At 57.0% G+C, this 11,822-nt stretch overlaps 2 protein-coding genes across 4 annotated transcripts; both read right to left on the bottom strand.

Moving 5' to 3' along the window:
* Window positions 1–4,120: 4,120 nt before the first annotated feature.
* Window positions 4,121–6,312, bottom strand: LOC308044615 (uncharacterized protein). 2 transcript variants are annotated; one of them, XM_080351407.1, is made up of 6 exons: window positions 6,156–6,312; window positions 5,869–5,883; window positions 5,567–5,753; window positions 5,202–5,461; window positions 4,994–5,038; window positions 4,121–4,297 (listed from the first exon to the last, which is right to left on the bottom strand). In XM_080351407.1, the coding sequence occupies exons 1-6, from the start codon at window positions 6,204–6,206 to the stop codon at window positions 4,217–4,219; spliced, it is 639 nt and encodes a 212-aa protein (XP_080207533.1). In that variant the 5' UTR covers window positions 6,207–6,312; the 3' UTR covers window positions 4,121–4,216. The 2 variants fall into 2 exon arrangements, with proteins under 2 accessions (XP_080207533.1, XP_080207534.1); XM_080351408.1 differs by lacking the exon at window positions 4,121–4,297 and adding an exon at window positions 4,326–4,573 and having other exon boundaries at window positions 6,156–6,308.
* Window positions 6,313–8,117: 1,805 nt separating this feature from the next.
* Window positions 8,118–10,267, bottom strand: LOC308044456 (uncharacterized protein). Of its 2 annotated transcripts, none has more exons than XM_080351188.1 (6): window positions 10,112–10,267; window positions 9,825–9,839; window positions 9,523–9,709; window positions 9,158–9,417; window positions 8,950–8,994; window positions 8,118–8,529 (listed from the first exon to the last, which is right to left on the bottom strand). In XM_080351188.1, exons 1-6 carry the CDS (start codon window positions 10,160–10,162, stop codon window positions 8,521–8,523), a joined length of 567 nt encoding a protein of 188 aa, XP_080207314.1. In that variant the 5' UTR covers window positions 10,163–10,267; the 3' UTR covers window positions 8,118–8,520. The 2 variants fall into 2 exon arrangements, with proteins under 2 accessions (XP_080207314.1, XP_080207313.1); XM_080351187.1 differs by having other exon boundaries at window positions 8,167–8,260.
* Window positions 10,268–11,822: the final 1,555 nt, after the last annotated feature.

Raw genomic sequence — 11,822 nt, 5'->3', positions numbered from 1 at the left:
TGGCATCTTCAGGAGTATACCACCAAGCAGCATCCTCACAGAGATGCCACCATCCCAGTGGTCACCCTGGGCTATCCCTGCGCAGCTGGTGGCAAGCAGCATGGTCATGGCATTCAAGGAGGTCTGCCCCGAGCTCATCGACGTCATCCTCAAGAACTACCACAAGCTCTGCAACCTGCTCATCGACCTGGAGAAGTGGGGGCAGGTGCTCATCATCAACATGCTGACCCGCTACGCGCGCACGCAGTTCCTCAGCCCCAACCAGAACGTGAGTGCAGGAGCCTTGGGGTGACCCGGGATCCTTTGGGTGCCCTGGGAGATCCTGTACCCAGTGGGTGACACTCGAGTGTCCCCTGGCAGGTGGTGATGGCCGTGGCACAGCTCTACTCCCACCTGTCACCCCAGACAGAGGTTGTGTCATCACTGAGGTACTAGTGCAGCTCCTGCAGCGTCTCAGGTCCATGTCACTCAGCCAGTGATGGTACCCAGCCCCACTGCCATGGTTGGTGGGACTCATGGGGAGCCATTAGGTACTGGGATTAACCTTGAAGAAGCCCATCCCAGCAGGCTCATGGAGACAGCACCAGGTAGGACCTGTCACCCCATGGACAGCAGCTCACGCTGGAGCAGCCTGTGAAGAACTGCAGCCCCTGGGAAGGACGCATGTGGCAGAAGTTTGTCCTTTGTTCTCATTGTACTTCTCTTATTTGAATGGCAATAAATGGAATTAATTTCCCCCAGTCGAGCCTGTATTGACCATGATGGCACTTGCTGGGTGATCTCCCTGTCCTGAGTTGGACCCACAAGCCTTTCATTGTCTTTTTCTCCCTCTGTCCATTTGTTGAGGGAGCGTGACAGAGCGGATGCGTGGGGAACCAGTCCCGCAAAAGGCCAACTCACTGCAGCTCTCTTACGATGTATGACAGATACATGAGACATAATATATTGTATATTATTAATTTTATTATAGAGATTACTTTGAAGTTGTTATTACTGTTCTTCACTGGTAATTACTAGTATTGGCCGGTGTTTCACTCATTATATCCTGGGTAGCCAAGACCTCAGAGGCTGGTGGCAGCCGGGCAGCTCTCTCAGCCCGTCAGGCAGGACTGAGGCTGTAGGTAAAATCAGGCTCATTTCAGGTAGCAAAGTTCAAGAAAACATCTGATTAGCACATGCCAATTAATCTCCAGGAAGCAGAAATCAACATCCCCCACCCTCCCAAAGAAAAGCTCCTTCCCTGGGCAAGTTGTTGGGGTGCGCGGGGCGATGCTGGGGCTCCTCTGTGGGTTGGGGGGGACCATACTCCAGGGACACGGGGCTGCCACCCCTCACACCGTGTGGCTGCTCCCCTGCCCCCCGGGCTGTGGGGCTTCAGATGGCCTGGAAAGGGGGGAGGGTACAGTGATCCCCTGCCCTGCCCTTCCCAGCCCCTGTGGATGGGTCCCCTGCCAGCACTGGCAGCTGGAGCCCAGCCCTGCTGGGGACCCCACAGCCCTGCTGGGGACCCAAAAATGCTGCTGGGGACCCCCCAGCCCTCCTAGGGTCTCCAAAATCCTGTGAGGGACCCCACAGCCTTACTGAGGACTCCCGAATACTCTGAGGAAACCTGTAGCCCTCCTGGAGAAACAAAAGCCATCCCTTGGACCGCACACTCCTCCATGGGACCCCAAACCCTGCCTCAGGGTTGCCATGAGGATACTCACAGTGCCACTGCAGCAGCTGCAACATCAACCTTGGATTTGCACCTGCAAGAGAAAGCTGTCCATGTGCAGGGGGCTCCGCTGTCCCCACCGCTGTCCCCACCGCCCATGGGCACCCCAGGGGGAATCAGGTCAGGATGCAAACGCAGGGCTGGGGGTGGGTGCAGGAGCCGTCCCACCGCGGCCGTGACACCAGCTCCGTGCTCACCAGTTCTGAGGAGAACTTCTCCAGGCCCAGGAGGGAGAGGGCGAAGTGGATGCAGTTGTTTGTGTAGGCGTTATAGTTGGCTTCACTTCTCATTGCACTTCTGACTCTACTACGGAAATCATTGAGATTAACCCCACCTTTCTTCCGGTAAATCCGGCATTGCCCCCTTTCTTTTATCAGGGCTTGGTAGCCTGACTTGATGATCAGACCGGGAATCATCTGACTGCTGCTGGGACCACCAGTGCCCATGCCTAGAAAAGCAAGAGCTGCCCATCACCCTGGCCCAGCCACCACAAACACTGGCCATACTTTGGCCACCACCAGAACCCCAAAGGAGCCAGGGGGTCTGGCACTTACCCACAAAGTGTATGACCTCTTCATCCCCACAGTAGACGGCTGCATGTTTGAAGAGGGCCCTGCTGACAATGTCATTGCTTCTGTCCAAGGGGAAGAGCAAGATGTCCCCAGGCTGCAGCTCACTCTCTGACACCTCCTCAAAGATGTCCCCATGCCCAGGGATGCTCTTGAACAGCAGAAATCTGGTTGACTACAAACCACACCAGGGAGAGAAGGTCAAGCGGCAGCAGAACCAGCTCTGTGACCCCAACAGCTCCCAGACCCCCAAAATGATGGTGCAGGTCTCTTCAAGCTCCTACTTACAGTATTGCGTGACACCTGCAAGGAGAGAGGAACAGAAAAGGAGTGTCAGCGCCGTGCTCGTGCCGTCCTGCCCGTGCGCCAGGGCAGGGTCCCAGCTGCCATCACACCCTGCCCGGGATGGATCCTGCCAGGCACAAGGGCCAGGGCAAGAGTCACCCGTCCTTCCCAACGGCTCTGAGCTGGAGCCGTCCCGGGACAAGCCCTGTGCATCTTCCCCTCCCTGTCCTGCTCTGACCACCGTCCAGGCAGATGTGTGCAATGGGGTGCAGAGATGGGAGCATACTTACCAGGCTGGCACCAAGACCTGCAATTCCTGCAGCACCTACAATGCTGCCAACAATGGTAGCAGCGAGTCTTAGCATAGTTTTCTTTGAGACAGAGCTGGTGACAGAGCCGGGCTGCTCACTCCGCCAAGGGCTGAGGGAAATGCAGGGGATGGGTGGATCAGCAGGTGCTGGAATCAAACCTGACCTCACATTCTTCCTGATACACAAGAGGTGGAGAAAGGCTGAAAGCCAAACCCCAAAGAGAACAAAGTGCAGAAAAGCCCCAGACGGTTTTTCCACTTCTCAAAGGTGCAATTAATTTGCTCATTGCACTGGAAATGTTAAGTTTGGGAAAGGAAGCAGGTGGAGGGGAGACCCTGGAAAGGCTGTGGAGTGCGAGGAGCTGCAGGACATGTGCAAAAGTGCGTGTCCTGCAAGAGGCCCCGGGGAGCGAAGAGCAGCTGCTGCTGCGGGGGTGCAGGAGGGGGTGGCTGCACCAGGGCTGGGACGTCGCTCAGCGGCGGCTTCGGGGAAAGGAGCTGCTGGGAACCCGAAAGTGAAAGTGAAAGCAACAAAAGTTCCACAGGGTTGGCACAGCCTCCCCATGCAAACCATCCATTGCCACGCAAGAGCAATGCCAACACTGCCGGCACAACTCCAGTCCCACATGTCCCTCAGGCCCCTTTTTGCCTCCATCACTGCATCGCTTCGGACACCTGGGACAGCAGGTGGGCAGTGGTGACCCTGAGCAGGGTGTCGGAGTCCACTGGGGTGCTGGCTCACACTGGGGTGGTTGTGTGCACCATGACACTGGAGAACTGGCCCAGCAGGACAAGGGCCAACTCGAGGCAGTTCCAGGTGACGGTGTCGATCTCCAGCACCTGGTCCATGGCCACCCGGATCCACCGCTGCAGGGCAGCTGCGTCCAGACCCCTCTAACTTCACAGCACTTGGTCCAGGCCCTGCATCCCCAGGAGGTGATGTCCCCGAGCTGCAGGTGGGGCAGAGGTGATGCGGTACAGCCAGTCACATTAGCCTGCTCTGCTTTGAATGGCAATAAATGGAATTAATTTCCCCGAGTTGAGCCTGTTCTGCCCATGATGATACATGCTGGGTGATCTCCCTGTGCCGAGTTGGACCCATGTGTCTTTTCTTGTATTTTCCTCTCTCTTTCCACTTGTGGGGGGAGGGTGACAGAGCAGCTGTGTGGGGTCCCAGCAGCCAGACAAGAACAAGCCACCGTAACTATATTATGATGTCTGATGTATGACATAGATGTGATATATTATATATTGTAAATTATGTATTTTATTATAGAAATTACTATTGAAGTTGTTATTACTGTTCTTCACTGGTAATTACTGATATTGGCCACTGTTTCAGTCATTATTATCCTGGGCAGCTAAGAAGCCCCAGAGGCTGGTGGCAGCCGGGCAGCTCTCCCAGCCCATCAGGCAGGACTGAGGCAGGAATGCAAAATCAGGCACATTTCAGGTAGCAAAATTTAATAAAACATCTGATTAGTGCATGGCAATTAAGCTCCAGGAAGCAGAAAGCAACATCCCCCACCCTCCCAAAGCAAAGCTCCTTCCCTGGGTGAGGTGTTGGGGTGCACGGGGTGATGCTGAGGCTCCTCTGTGAGTCTGGGGGATCGTCCTTGGGGTACATGGGGCTGCCACCCCTCCCGCCGTGTGGCTGCTCCTCTGCCCCGCCAGGCTGGGGGGGCTTCAGATGGCCTGAAAAGGGGGGACGGTCCCCTGAGTCCCTGCCCTGCCCTTCCCAGCCCGTGCAACTGGAGCCCAGCCCTGCTGGGGACCCCACAGCCCTGCTAGGGACCCCAAAACCCTCTGAGGGATCCCACAGCCCTGTTGGGGACCCCAAAACACTCTGAGAAACTCACACCCCTGCTGAGGATCCCAAAGCCCTCCTGTAGCCCTTAGCCATTTTAAAGACCCCAGCCCTCCCATACCACAGAGCCTTCGGAGGGGCCCCAGCCCTCCTGAGGACACTGGCCTCTCAGGACCCCAAGGTCATTTCAGGGGATACCATGCCTCTTTGGGGACAGCAATCCTCCTCGAGACTCAGCCCTCCGAGGGACCCCAGAGCCATCCCAGGTACCCCAACCCCTCCCAGGGAGTTTTCATGAGGATACTCACAGCCCCACGACTACGGCTGCTGTCACCTTCATCTTGGATTTGCACCTGCAAGAGAAAGCTGTCCATGTGCAGGGGGCTCCGCTGTCCCCACCGCTGTCCCCACCGCCCATGGGCACCCCAGGGGGAATCAGGTCAGGATGCAAATGCAGGGCTGGGGGTGGGTGCAGGAGCCGTCCCACCGCGGCCGTGACACCAGCTCCGTGCTCACCAGTTTGCTGTACAGCTCCTCCAGGCCCAGGAGGGAGAGGGCGAAGTGGATGCAGTTGCTTTTGAAAGCATCATACTCGGCTTCGCTGTTCATCGCCTTCCTGACTTTCCTCTGGAAGTCACTGGTCTCGCCGCCGCCTTTCTTCCGGTAAATCCGGCATTGCCCCAACTGCCTTTTTACGGTCTCAAAGCCTTCTTTGCTGATCAGACCAGGAGTCCTCTGACCGCTGACCATATCACTGATGCTCCCAATGCATGTGCCTGGAAAAGCAAGAGCTGCCCATCACCCTGGCCCGGCCACCGCAGCCAGTGGCCACATTTTGGCCATCACCAGAACTCGAAAGGGACCAGGGCGTCAGGCATTACCTAGGAACTGTATGATCTCTCTGTTCCCGCAGTAGACGGCTGCATGTTTGAAGGTGTTGGTGAGATATCCAGAGCTGCTGTCCCAGGGGAAGAGCAAGAGATCCCTAGGCTGCAAGTCTCTCTCCAACACCTCCTCGAATATGTCCCCATGCCCAAGGACTGTCTTGAACAGCAGAAACTTGAGCGTCTGCCAACCACACGAGAGAGGGAAGGTGAAGAGGCAGCAGAACCAGCCCCATTGCCCCAAAATGCTCCCCAGATGCCCACACTGCTGGCAAATGTCTCTCCAAGCTCCTACTTACAGCGCTGCTAGACACCTGCAAGGAGAGAGGAACAGAAAAGGGGTGTCAGCGCCGTGCTCGTGCCGTCCTGCCCGTGCGCCAGGGCAGGGTCCCAGCTGCCATCACACCCTGCCCGGGATGGATCCTGCCAGGCACAAGGGCCAGGGCAAGAGTCACCCGTCCTTCCCAACGGCTCCGAGCTGGAGCCGTCCCAGGACAAGCCCTGTGCATCTTCCCCGCCCTGTCCTGCTCTGATCACGGTCCAGGCAGATGTGTGCAATGGGGTGCAGAGATGGGAGCGCACTTACCTCAGCAATGCTGGAAGAGGTGGCAAGACTCATAACACTGCCTTTTAACATTATTTTCTCTTTGGGACGGTTCTGGTGACAGAGCCGGGCTGCTCGCTCCTCCAAGGGCTGAGGGAAATGCAGGGGATGGGTGGATCAGCAGGCGCTCTTGACAAACCAGACCTCACATCCTTCCTGATACACAGGAGGTGGAGAAAGGCTGAAAGCCAAACACCAAACAGAAATAAGTCCAGATAAGTCCTGGGTGGGGTTTTCCACTTGTTGCAATTAATTTGTTCATTGCACTGGGAATGTTGAGGTGGGAATGGAGGGTGGTGGACAGGAGACCCTGGAAAGGCTGTGGAGTGCGAGGAGCTGCAGGACATGTGCAAAAGTGCGCGTCCTGCAAGAGGCCCCGGGGAGCGAAGAGCAGCTGCTGCTGCGGGGGGGCAGGAGGGGGTGGCTGCACCAGGGCTGGGACGTCGCTCAGCGGCGGCTGCGGGGAAAGGAGCTGCTGGGAAACAGAGGTGAAAGTGAAAATAGCACAAATGCCACAGGGTTGGCACGTGTCCTGGGAAGGGCATCGGAATGGTGCTGCAACCAAACCAAACTCCATCCTCAGGCTCAGGTTTCAGCCGCCGGTGCCAGAAGGAGATTCGGGGCCACAGCCCTGCCACCGTCTGTAGGGCCACCCCAAGGAGCCCTCTGGGATCTTCTGGTGATGGTGGCCCTGTCCGAGCATTGTCCCATGGGTGACACAACAGCAACATTGGGTGGACATGGCTTTGCAGGTCCTGTCTCTTTGGTGGGGATGGATGTCCCTTAGAAGGGACGTCAGTGGTGGCATTTTCCCATCTCAGAAAGGAGAGCAGGGAAGGGCTCTGTGTCTTGTCCCTAGACACAGGACATCCTTGTGGCATTGCAGCCATCTCTGCAGGGCTAACATCCTCATGGGAATGTCAGTGTCCCCACTGACCAAACATCCTCAAAAGGACACAGCCATCTCCAGAAATGGCATCTTCAGGAGTATACCACCAAGCAGCATCCTCACAGAGATGCCATCATCCCAGTGGTCACCCTGGGCTTTCCCTGCGCAGCTGGTGGCAAGCAGCATGGTCATGGCATTCAAGGAGGTCTGCCCCGAGCTCATCGACCTCATCCACAAGAACTACCACAAGCTCTGCAACCTGCTCATCGACCTGGAGAAGTGGGGGCAGGTGCTCATCATCAACATGCTGACCCGCTACGCGCGCACGCAGTTCCTCAGCCCCAACCAGAACGTGAGTGCAGGAGCCTTGGGGTGACCCGGGATCCTTTGGGTGCCCTGGGAGATCCTGTACCCAGTGGGTGACACTCGAGTGTCCCCTGGCAGGTGGTGATGGCCGTGGCACAGCTCTACTCCCACCTGTCACCCCAGACAGAGGTTGTGTCATCACTGAGGTACTAGTGCAGCTCCTGCAGCATCTCAGGTCCATGTCACTCAGCCAGTGATGGTACCCAGCCCCACTGCCATGGTTGGTGGGACTCATGGGGAGCCATTAGGCACTGCGATTAACCTTGAAGAAGCCCACCCAACAGGCTCATGGAGACAGCACCGGGTAGGACCTGTCACCCCATGGACAGCAGCTCACGCTGGAGCAGCCTGTGAAGAACTGCAGCCCCTGGGAAGGACGCATGTGGCAGAAGTTTGTCCTTTGTTCTCATTGTACTTCTCTTATTTGAATGGCAATAAGTGGAATTAATTTCCCCCAGTCGAGCCTGTATTGACCATGATGGCACTTGCTGGGTGATCTCCCTGTCCTGAGTTGGACCCACAAGCCTTTCATTGTCTTTTTCTCCCTCTGTCCATTTGTTGAGGGAGCGTGACAGAGCGGATGCGTGGGGAACCAGTCCCGCAAAAGGCCAACTCACTGCAGCTCTCTTACGATGTATGACAGATACATGAGACATAATATATTGTATATTATTAATTTTATTATAGAGATTACTTTGAAGTTGTTATTACTGTTCTTCACTGGTAATTACTAGTATTGGCCGGTGTTTCACTCATTATATCCTGGGTAGCCAAGACCTCAGAGGCTGGTGGCAGCCGGGCAGCTCTCTCAGCCCGTCAGGCAGGACTGAGGCTGTAGGTAAAATCAGGCTCATTTCAGGTAGCAAAGTTCAAGAAAACATCTGATTAGCACATGCCAATTAATCTCCAGGAAGCAGAAATCAACATCCCCCACCCTCCCAAAGCAAAGCTCCTTCCCTGGGTGAGGTGTTGGGGTGCACGGGGCGATGCTGGGGCTCCTCTGTGAGTCTGGGGGATCGTCCTTGGGGTACATGGGGCTGCCACCCCTCCCGCCGTGTGGCTGCTCCTCTGCCCCGCCAGGCTGGGGGTGCTTCAGATGGCCTGAAAAGGGGGGACGGTCCCCTGAGTCCCTGCCCTGCCCTTCCCAGCCCGTGCAACTGGAGCCCAGCCCTGCTGGGGACCCCACAGCCCTGCTAGGGACCCCAAAACCCTCTGAGGGATCCCACAGCCCTGCTGGGGACCCCAAAACACTCTGAGAAACTCACACCCCTGCTGAGGATCCCAAAGCCCTCCTGTAGCCCTTAGCCATTTTAAAGACCCCAGCCCTCCCATACCACAGAGCCTTCGGAGGGGCCCCAGCCCTCCTGAGGACACTGGCCTCTCAGGACCCCAAGGTCATTTCAGGGGATACCATGCCTCTTTGGGGACAGCAATCCTCCTCGAGACTCAGCCCTCCGAGGGACCCCAGAGCCATCCCAGGTACCCCAACCCCTCCCAGGGAGTTTTCATGAGGATACTCACAGCCCCACGACTACGGCTGCTGTCACCTTCATCTTGGATTTGCACCTGCAAGAGAAAGCTGTCCATGTGCAGGGGGCTCCGCTGTCCCCACCGCTGTCCCCACCGCCCATGGGCACCCCAGGGGGAATCAGGTCAGGATGCAAATGCAGGGCTGGGGGTGGGTGCAGGAGCCGTCCCACCGCGGCCGTGACACCAGCTCCGTGCTCACCAGTTTGCTGTACAGCTCCTCCAGGCCCAGGAGGGAGAGGGCGAAGTGGATGCAGTTGCTTTTGAAAGCATCATACTCGGCTTCGCTGTTCATCGCCTTCCTGACTTTCCTCTGGAAGTCACTGGTCTCGCCGCCGCCTTTCTTCCGGTAAATCCGGCATTGCCCCAACTGCCTTTTTACGGTCTCAAAGCCTTCTTTGCTGATCAGACCAGGAGTCCTCTGACCGCTGACCATATCACTGATGCTCCCAATGCATGTGCCTGGAAAAGCAAGAGCTGCCCATCACCCTGGCCCGGCCACCGCAGCCAGTGGCCACATTTTGGCCATCACCAGAACTCGAAAGGGACCAGGGCGTCAGGCATTACCTAGGAACTGTATGATCTCTCTGTTCCCGCAGTAGACGGCTGCATGTTTGAAGGTGTTGGTGAGATATCCAGAGCTGCTGTCCCAGGGGAAGAGCAAGAGATCCCTAGGCTGCAAGTCTCTCTCCAACACCTCCTCGAATATGTCCCCATGCCCAAGGACTGTCTTGAACAGCAGAAACTTGAGCGTCTGCCAACCACACGAGAGAGGGAAGGTGAAGAGGCAGCAGAACCAGCCCCATTGCCCCAAAATGCTCCCCAGATGCCCACACTGCTGGCAAATGTCTCTCCAAGCTCCTACTTACAGCGCTGCTAGACACCTGCAAGGAGAGAGGAACAGAAAAGGGGTGTCAGCGCCGTGCTCGTGTCGTCCTGCCCGTGCGCCAGGGCAGGGTCCCAGCTGCCATCACACCCTGCCCGGGATGGATCCTGCCAGGCACAAGGGCCAGGGCAAGAGTCACCCGTCCTTCCCAACGGCTCCGAGCTGGAGCCGTCCCAGGACAAGCCCTGTGCATCTTCCCCGCCCTGTCCTGCTCTGATCACGGTCCAGGCAGATGTGTGCAATGGGGTGCAGAGATGGGAGCGCACTTACCTCAGCAATGCTGGAAGAGGTGGCAAGACTCATAACACTGCCTTTTAACATTATTTTCTCTTTGGGACGGTTCTGGTGACAGAGCCGGGCTGCTCGCTCCTCCAAGGGCTGAGGGAAATGCAGGGGATGGGTGGATCAGCAGGCGCTCTTGACAAACCAGACCTCACATCCTTCCTGATACACAGGAGGTGGAGAAAGGCTGAAAGCCAAACACCAAACAGAAATAAGTCCAGATAAGTCCTGGGTGGGGTTTTCCACTTGTTGCAATTAATTTGTTCATTGCACTGGGAATGTTGAGGTGGGAATGGAGGGTGGTGGACAGGAGACCCTGGAAAGGCTGTGGAGTGCGAGGAGCTGCAGGACATGTGCAAAAGTGCGCGTCCTGCAAGAGGCCCCGGGGAGCGAAGAGCAGCTGCTGCTGCGGGGGGGCAGGAGGGGGTGGCTGCACCAGGGCTGGGACGTCGCTCAGCGGCGGCTGCGGGGAAAGGAGCTGCTGGGAAACAGAGGTGAAAGTGAAAATAGCACAAATGCCACAGGGTTGGCACGTGTCCTGGGAAGGGCATCGGAATGGTGCTGCAACCAAACCAAACTCCATCCTCAGGCTCAGGTTTCAGCCGCCGGTGCCAGAAGGAGATTCGGGGCCACAGCCCTGCCACCGTCTGTAGGGCCACCCCAAGGAGCCCTCTGGGATCTTCTGGTGATGGTGGCCCTGTCCGAGCATTGTCCCATGGGTGACACAACAGCAACATTGGGTGGACATGGCTTTGCAGGTCCTGTCTCTTTGGTGGGGATGGATGTCCCTTAGAAGGGACGTCAGTGGTGGCATTTTCCCATCTCAGAAAGGAGAGCAGGGAAGGGCTCTGTGTCTTGTCCCTAGACACAGGACATCCTTGTGGCATTGCAGCCATCTCTGCAGGGCTAACATTCTCATGGGAATGTCAGTGTCCCCACTGACCAAACATCCTCAAAAGGACACAGCCATCTCCAGAAATGGCATCTTCAGGAGTATACCACCAAGCAGCATCCTCACAGAGATGCCATCATCCCAGTGGTCACCCTGGGCTTTCCCTGCGCAGCTGGTGGCAAGCAGCATGGTCATGGCATTCAAGGAGGTCTGCCCCGAGCTCATCGACCTCATCCACAAGAACTACCACAAGCTCTGCAACCTGCTCATCGACCTGGAGAAGTGGGGGCAGGTGCTCATCATCAACATGCTGACCCGCTACGCGCGCACGCAGTTCCTCAGCCCCAACCAGAACGTGAGTGCAGGAGCCTTGGGGTGACCCGGGATCCTTTGGGTGCCCTGGGAGATCCTGTACCCAGTGGGTGACACTCGAGTGTCCCCTGGCAGGTGGTGATGGCCGTGGCACAGCTCTACTCCCACCTGTCACCCCAGACAGAGGTTGTGTCATCACTGAGGTACTAGTGCAGCTCCTGCAGCATCTCAGGTCCATGTCACTCAGCCAGTGATGGTACCCAGCCCCACTGCCATGGTTGGTGGGACTCATGGGGAGCCATTAGGCACTGCGATTAACCTTGAAGAAGCCCACCCAACAGGCTCATGGAGACAGCACCAGGTAGGACCTGTCACCCCATGGACAGCAGCTCACGCTGGAGCAGCCTGTGAAGAACTGCAGCCCCTGGGAAGGACGCATGTGGCAGAAGTTTGTCCTTTGTTCTCATTGTACTTCTCTTATTTGAATGGCAATAA

The sequence above is a fragment of the Nesoenas mayeri genome, assembly GCF_963082525.1.
Source record: "Nesoenas mayeri genome assembly, chromosome: 11".
Lineage (NCBI taxonomy): Eukaryota > Metazoa > Chordata > Aves > Columbiformes > Columbidae > Nesoenas > Nesoenas mayeri.
This window is presented reverse-complemented; position numbering and strand designations above follow the sequence as displayed.

Excerpts from the sequence above, each read along its gene's own strand:
- LOC308044615 (XM_080351407.1), bottom strand. The coding sequence starts at position 6,206 with ATGTTAAAAGGCAGTGTTATGAGTCTTGCCACCTCTTCCAGCATTGCT. Across the intron at positions 5,039-5,201 it reads AGGAGCTGTACAGCAAACTG|GTGCAAATCCAAGATGAAGG; the intron begins GTGAGCACGGAG and ends TTTCTCTTGCAG. Across the intron at positions 4,298-4,993 it reads GCAGCCGTAGTCGTGGGGCT|TCCTGCCTGATGGGCTGGGA; the intron begins GTGAGTATCCTC and ends TTCCTGCCTCAG.
- LOC308044456 (XM_080351187.1), bottom strand. The coding sequence starts at position 10,162 with ATGTTAAAAGGCAGTGTTATGAGTCTTGCCACCTCTTCCAGCATTGCT. Across the intron at positions 8,995-9,157 it reads AGGAGCTGTACAGCAAACTG|GTGCAAATCCAAGATGAAGG; the intron begins GTGAGCACGGAG and ends TTTCTCTTGCAG. Across the intron at positions 8,261-8,949 it reads GCAGCCGTAGTCGTGGGGCT|CCTCAGTCCTGCCTGACGGG; the intron begins GTGAGTATCCTC and ends TTTTACCTACAG.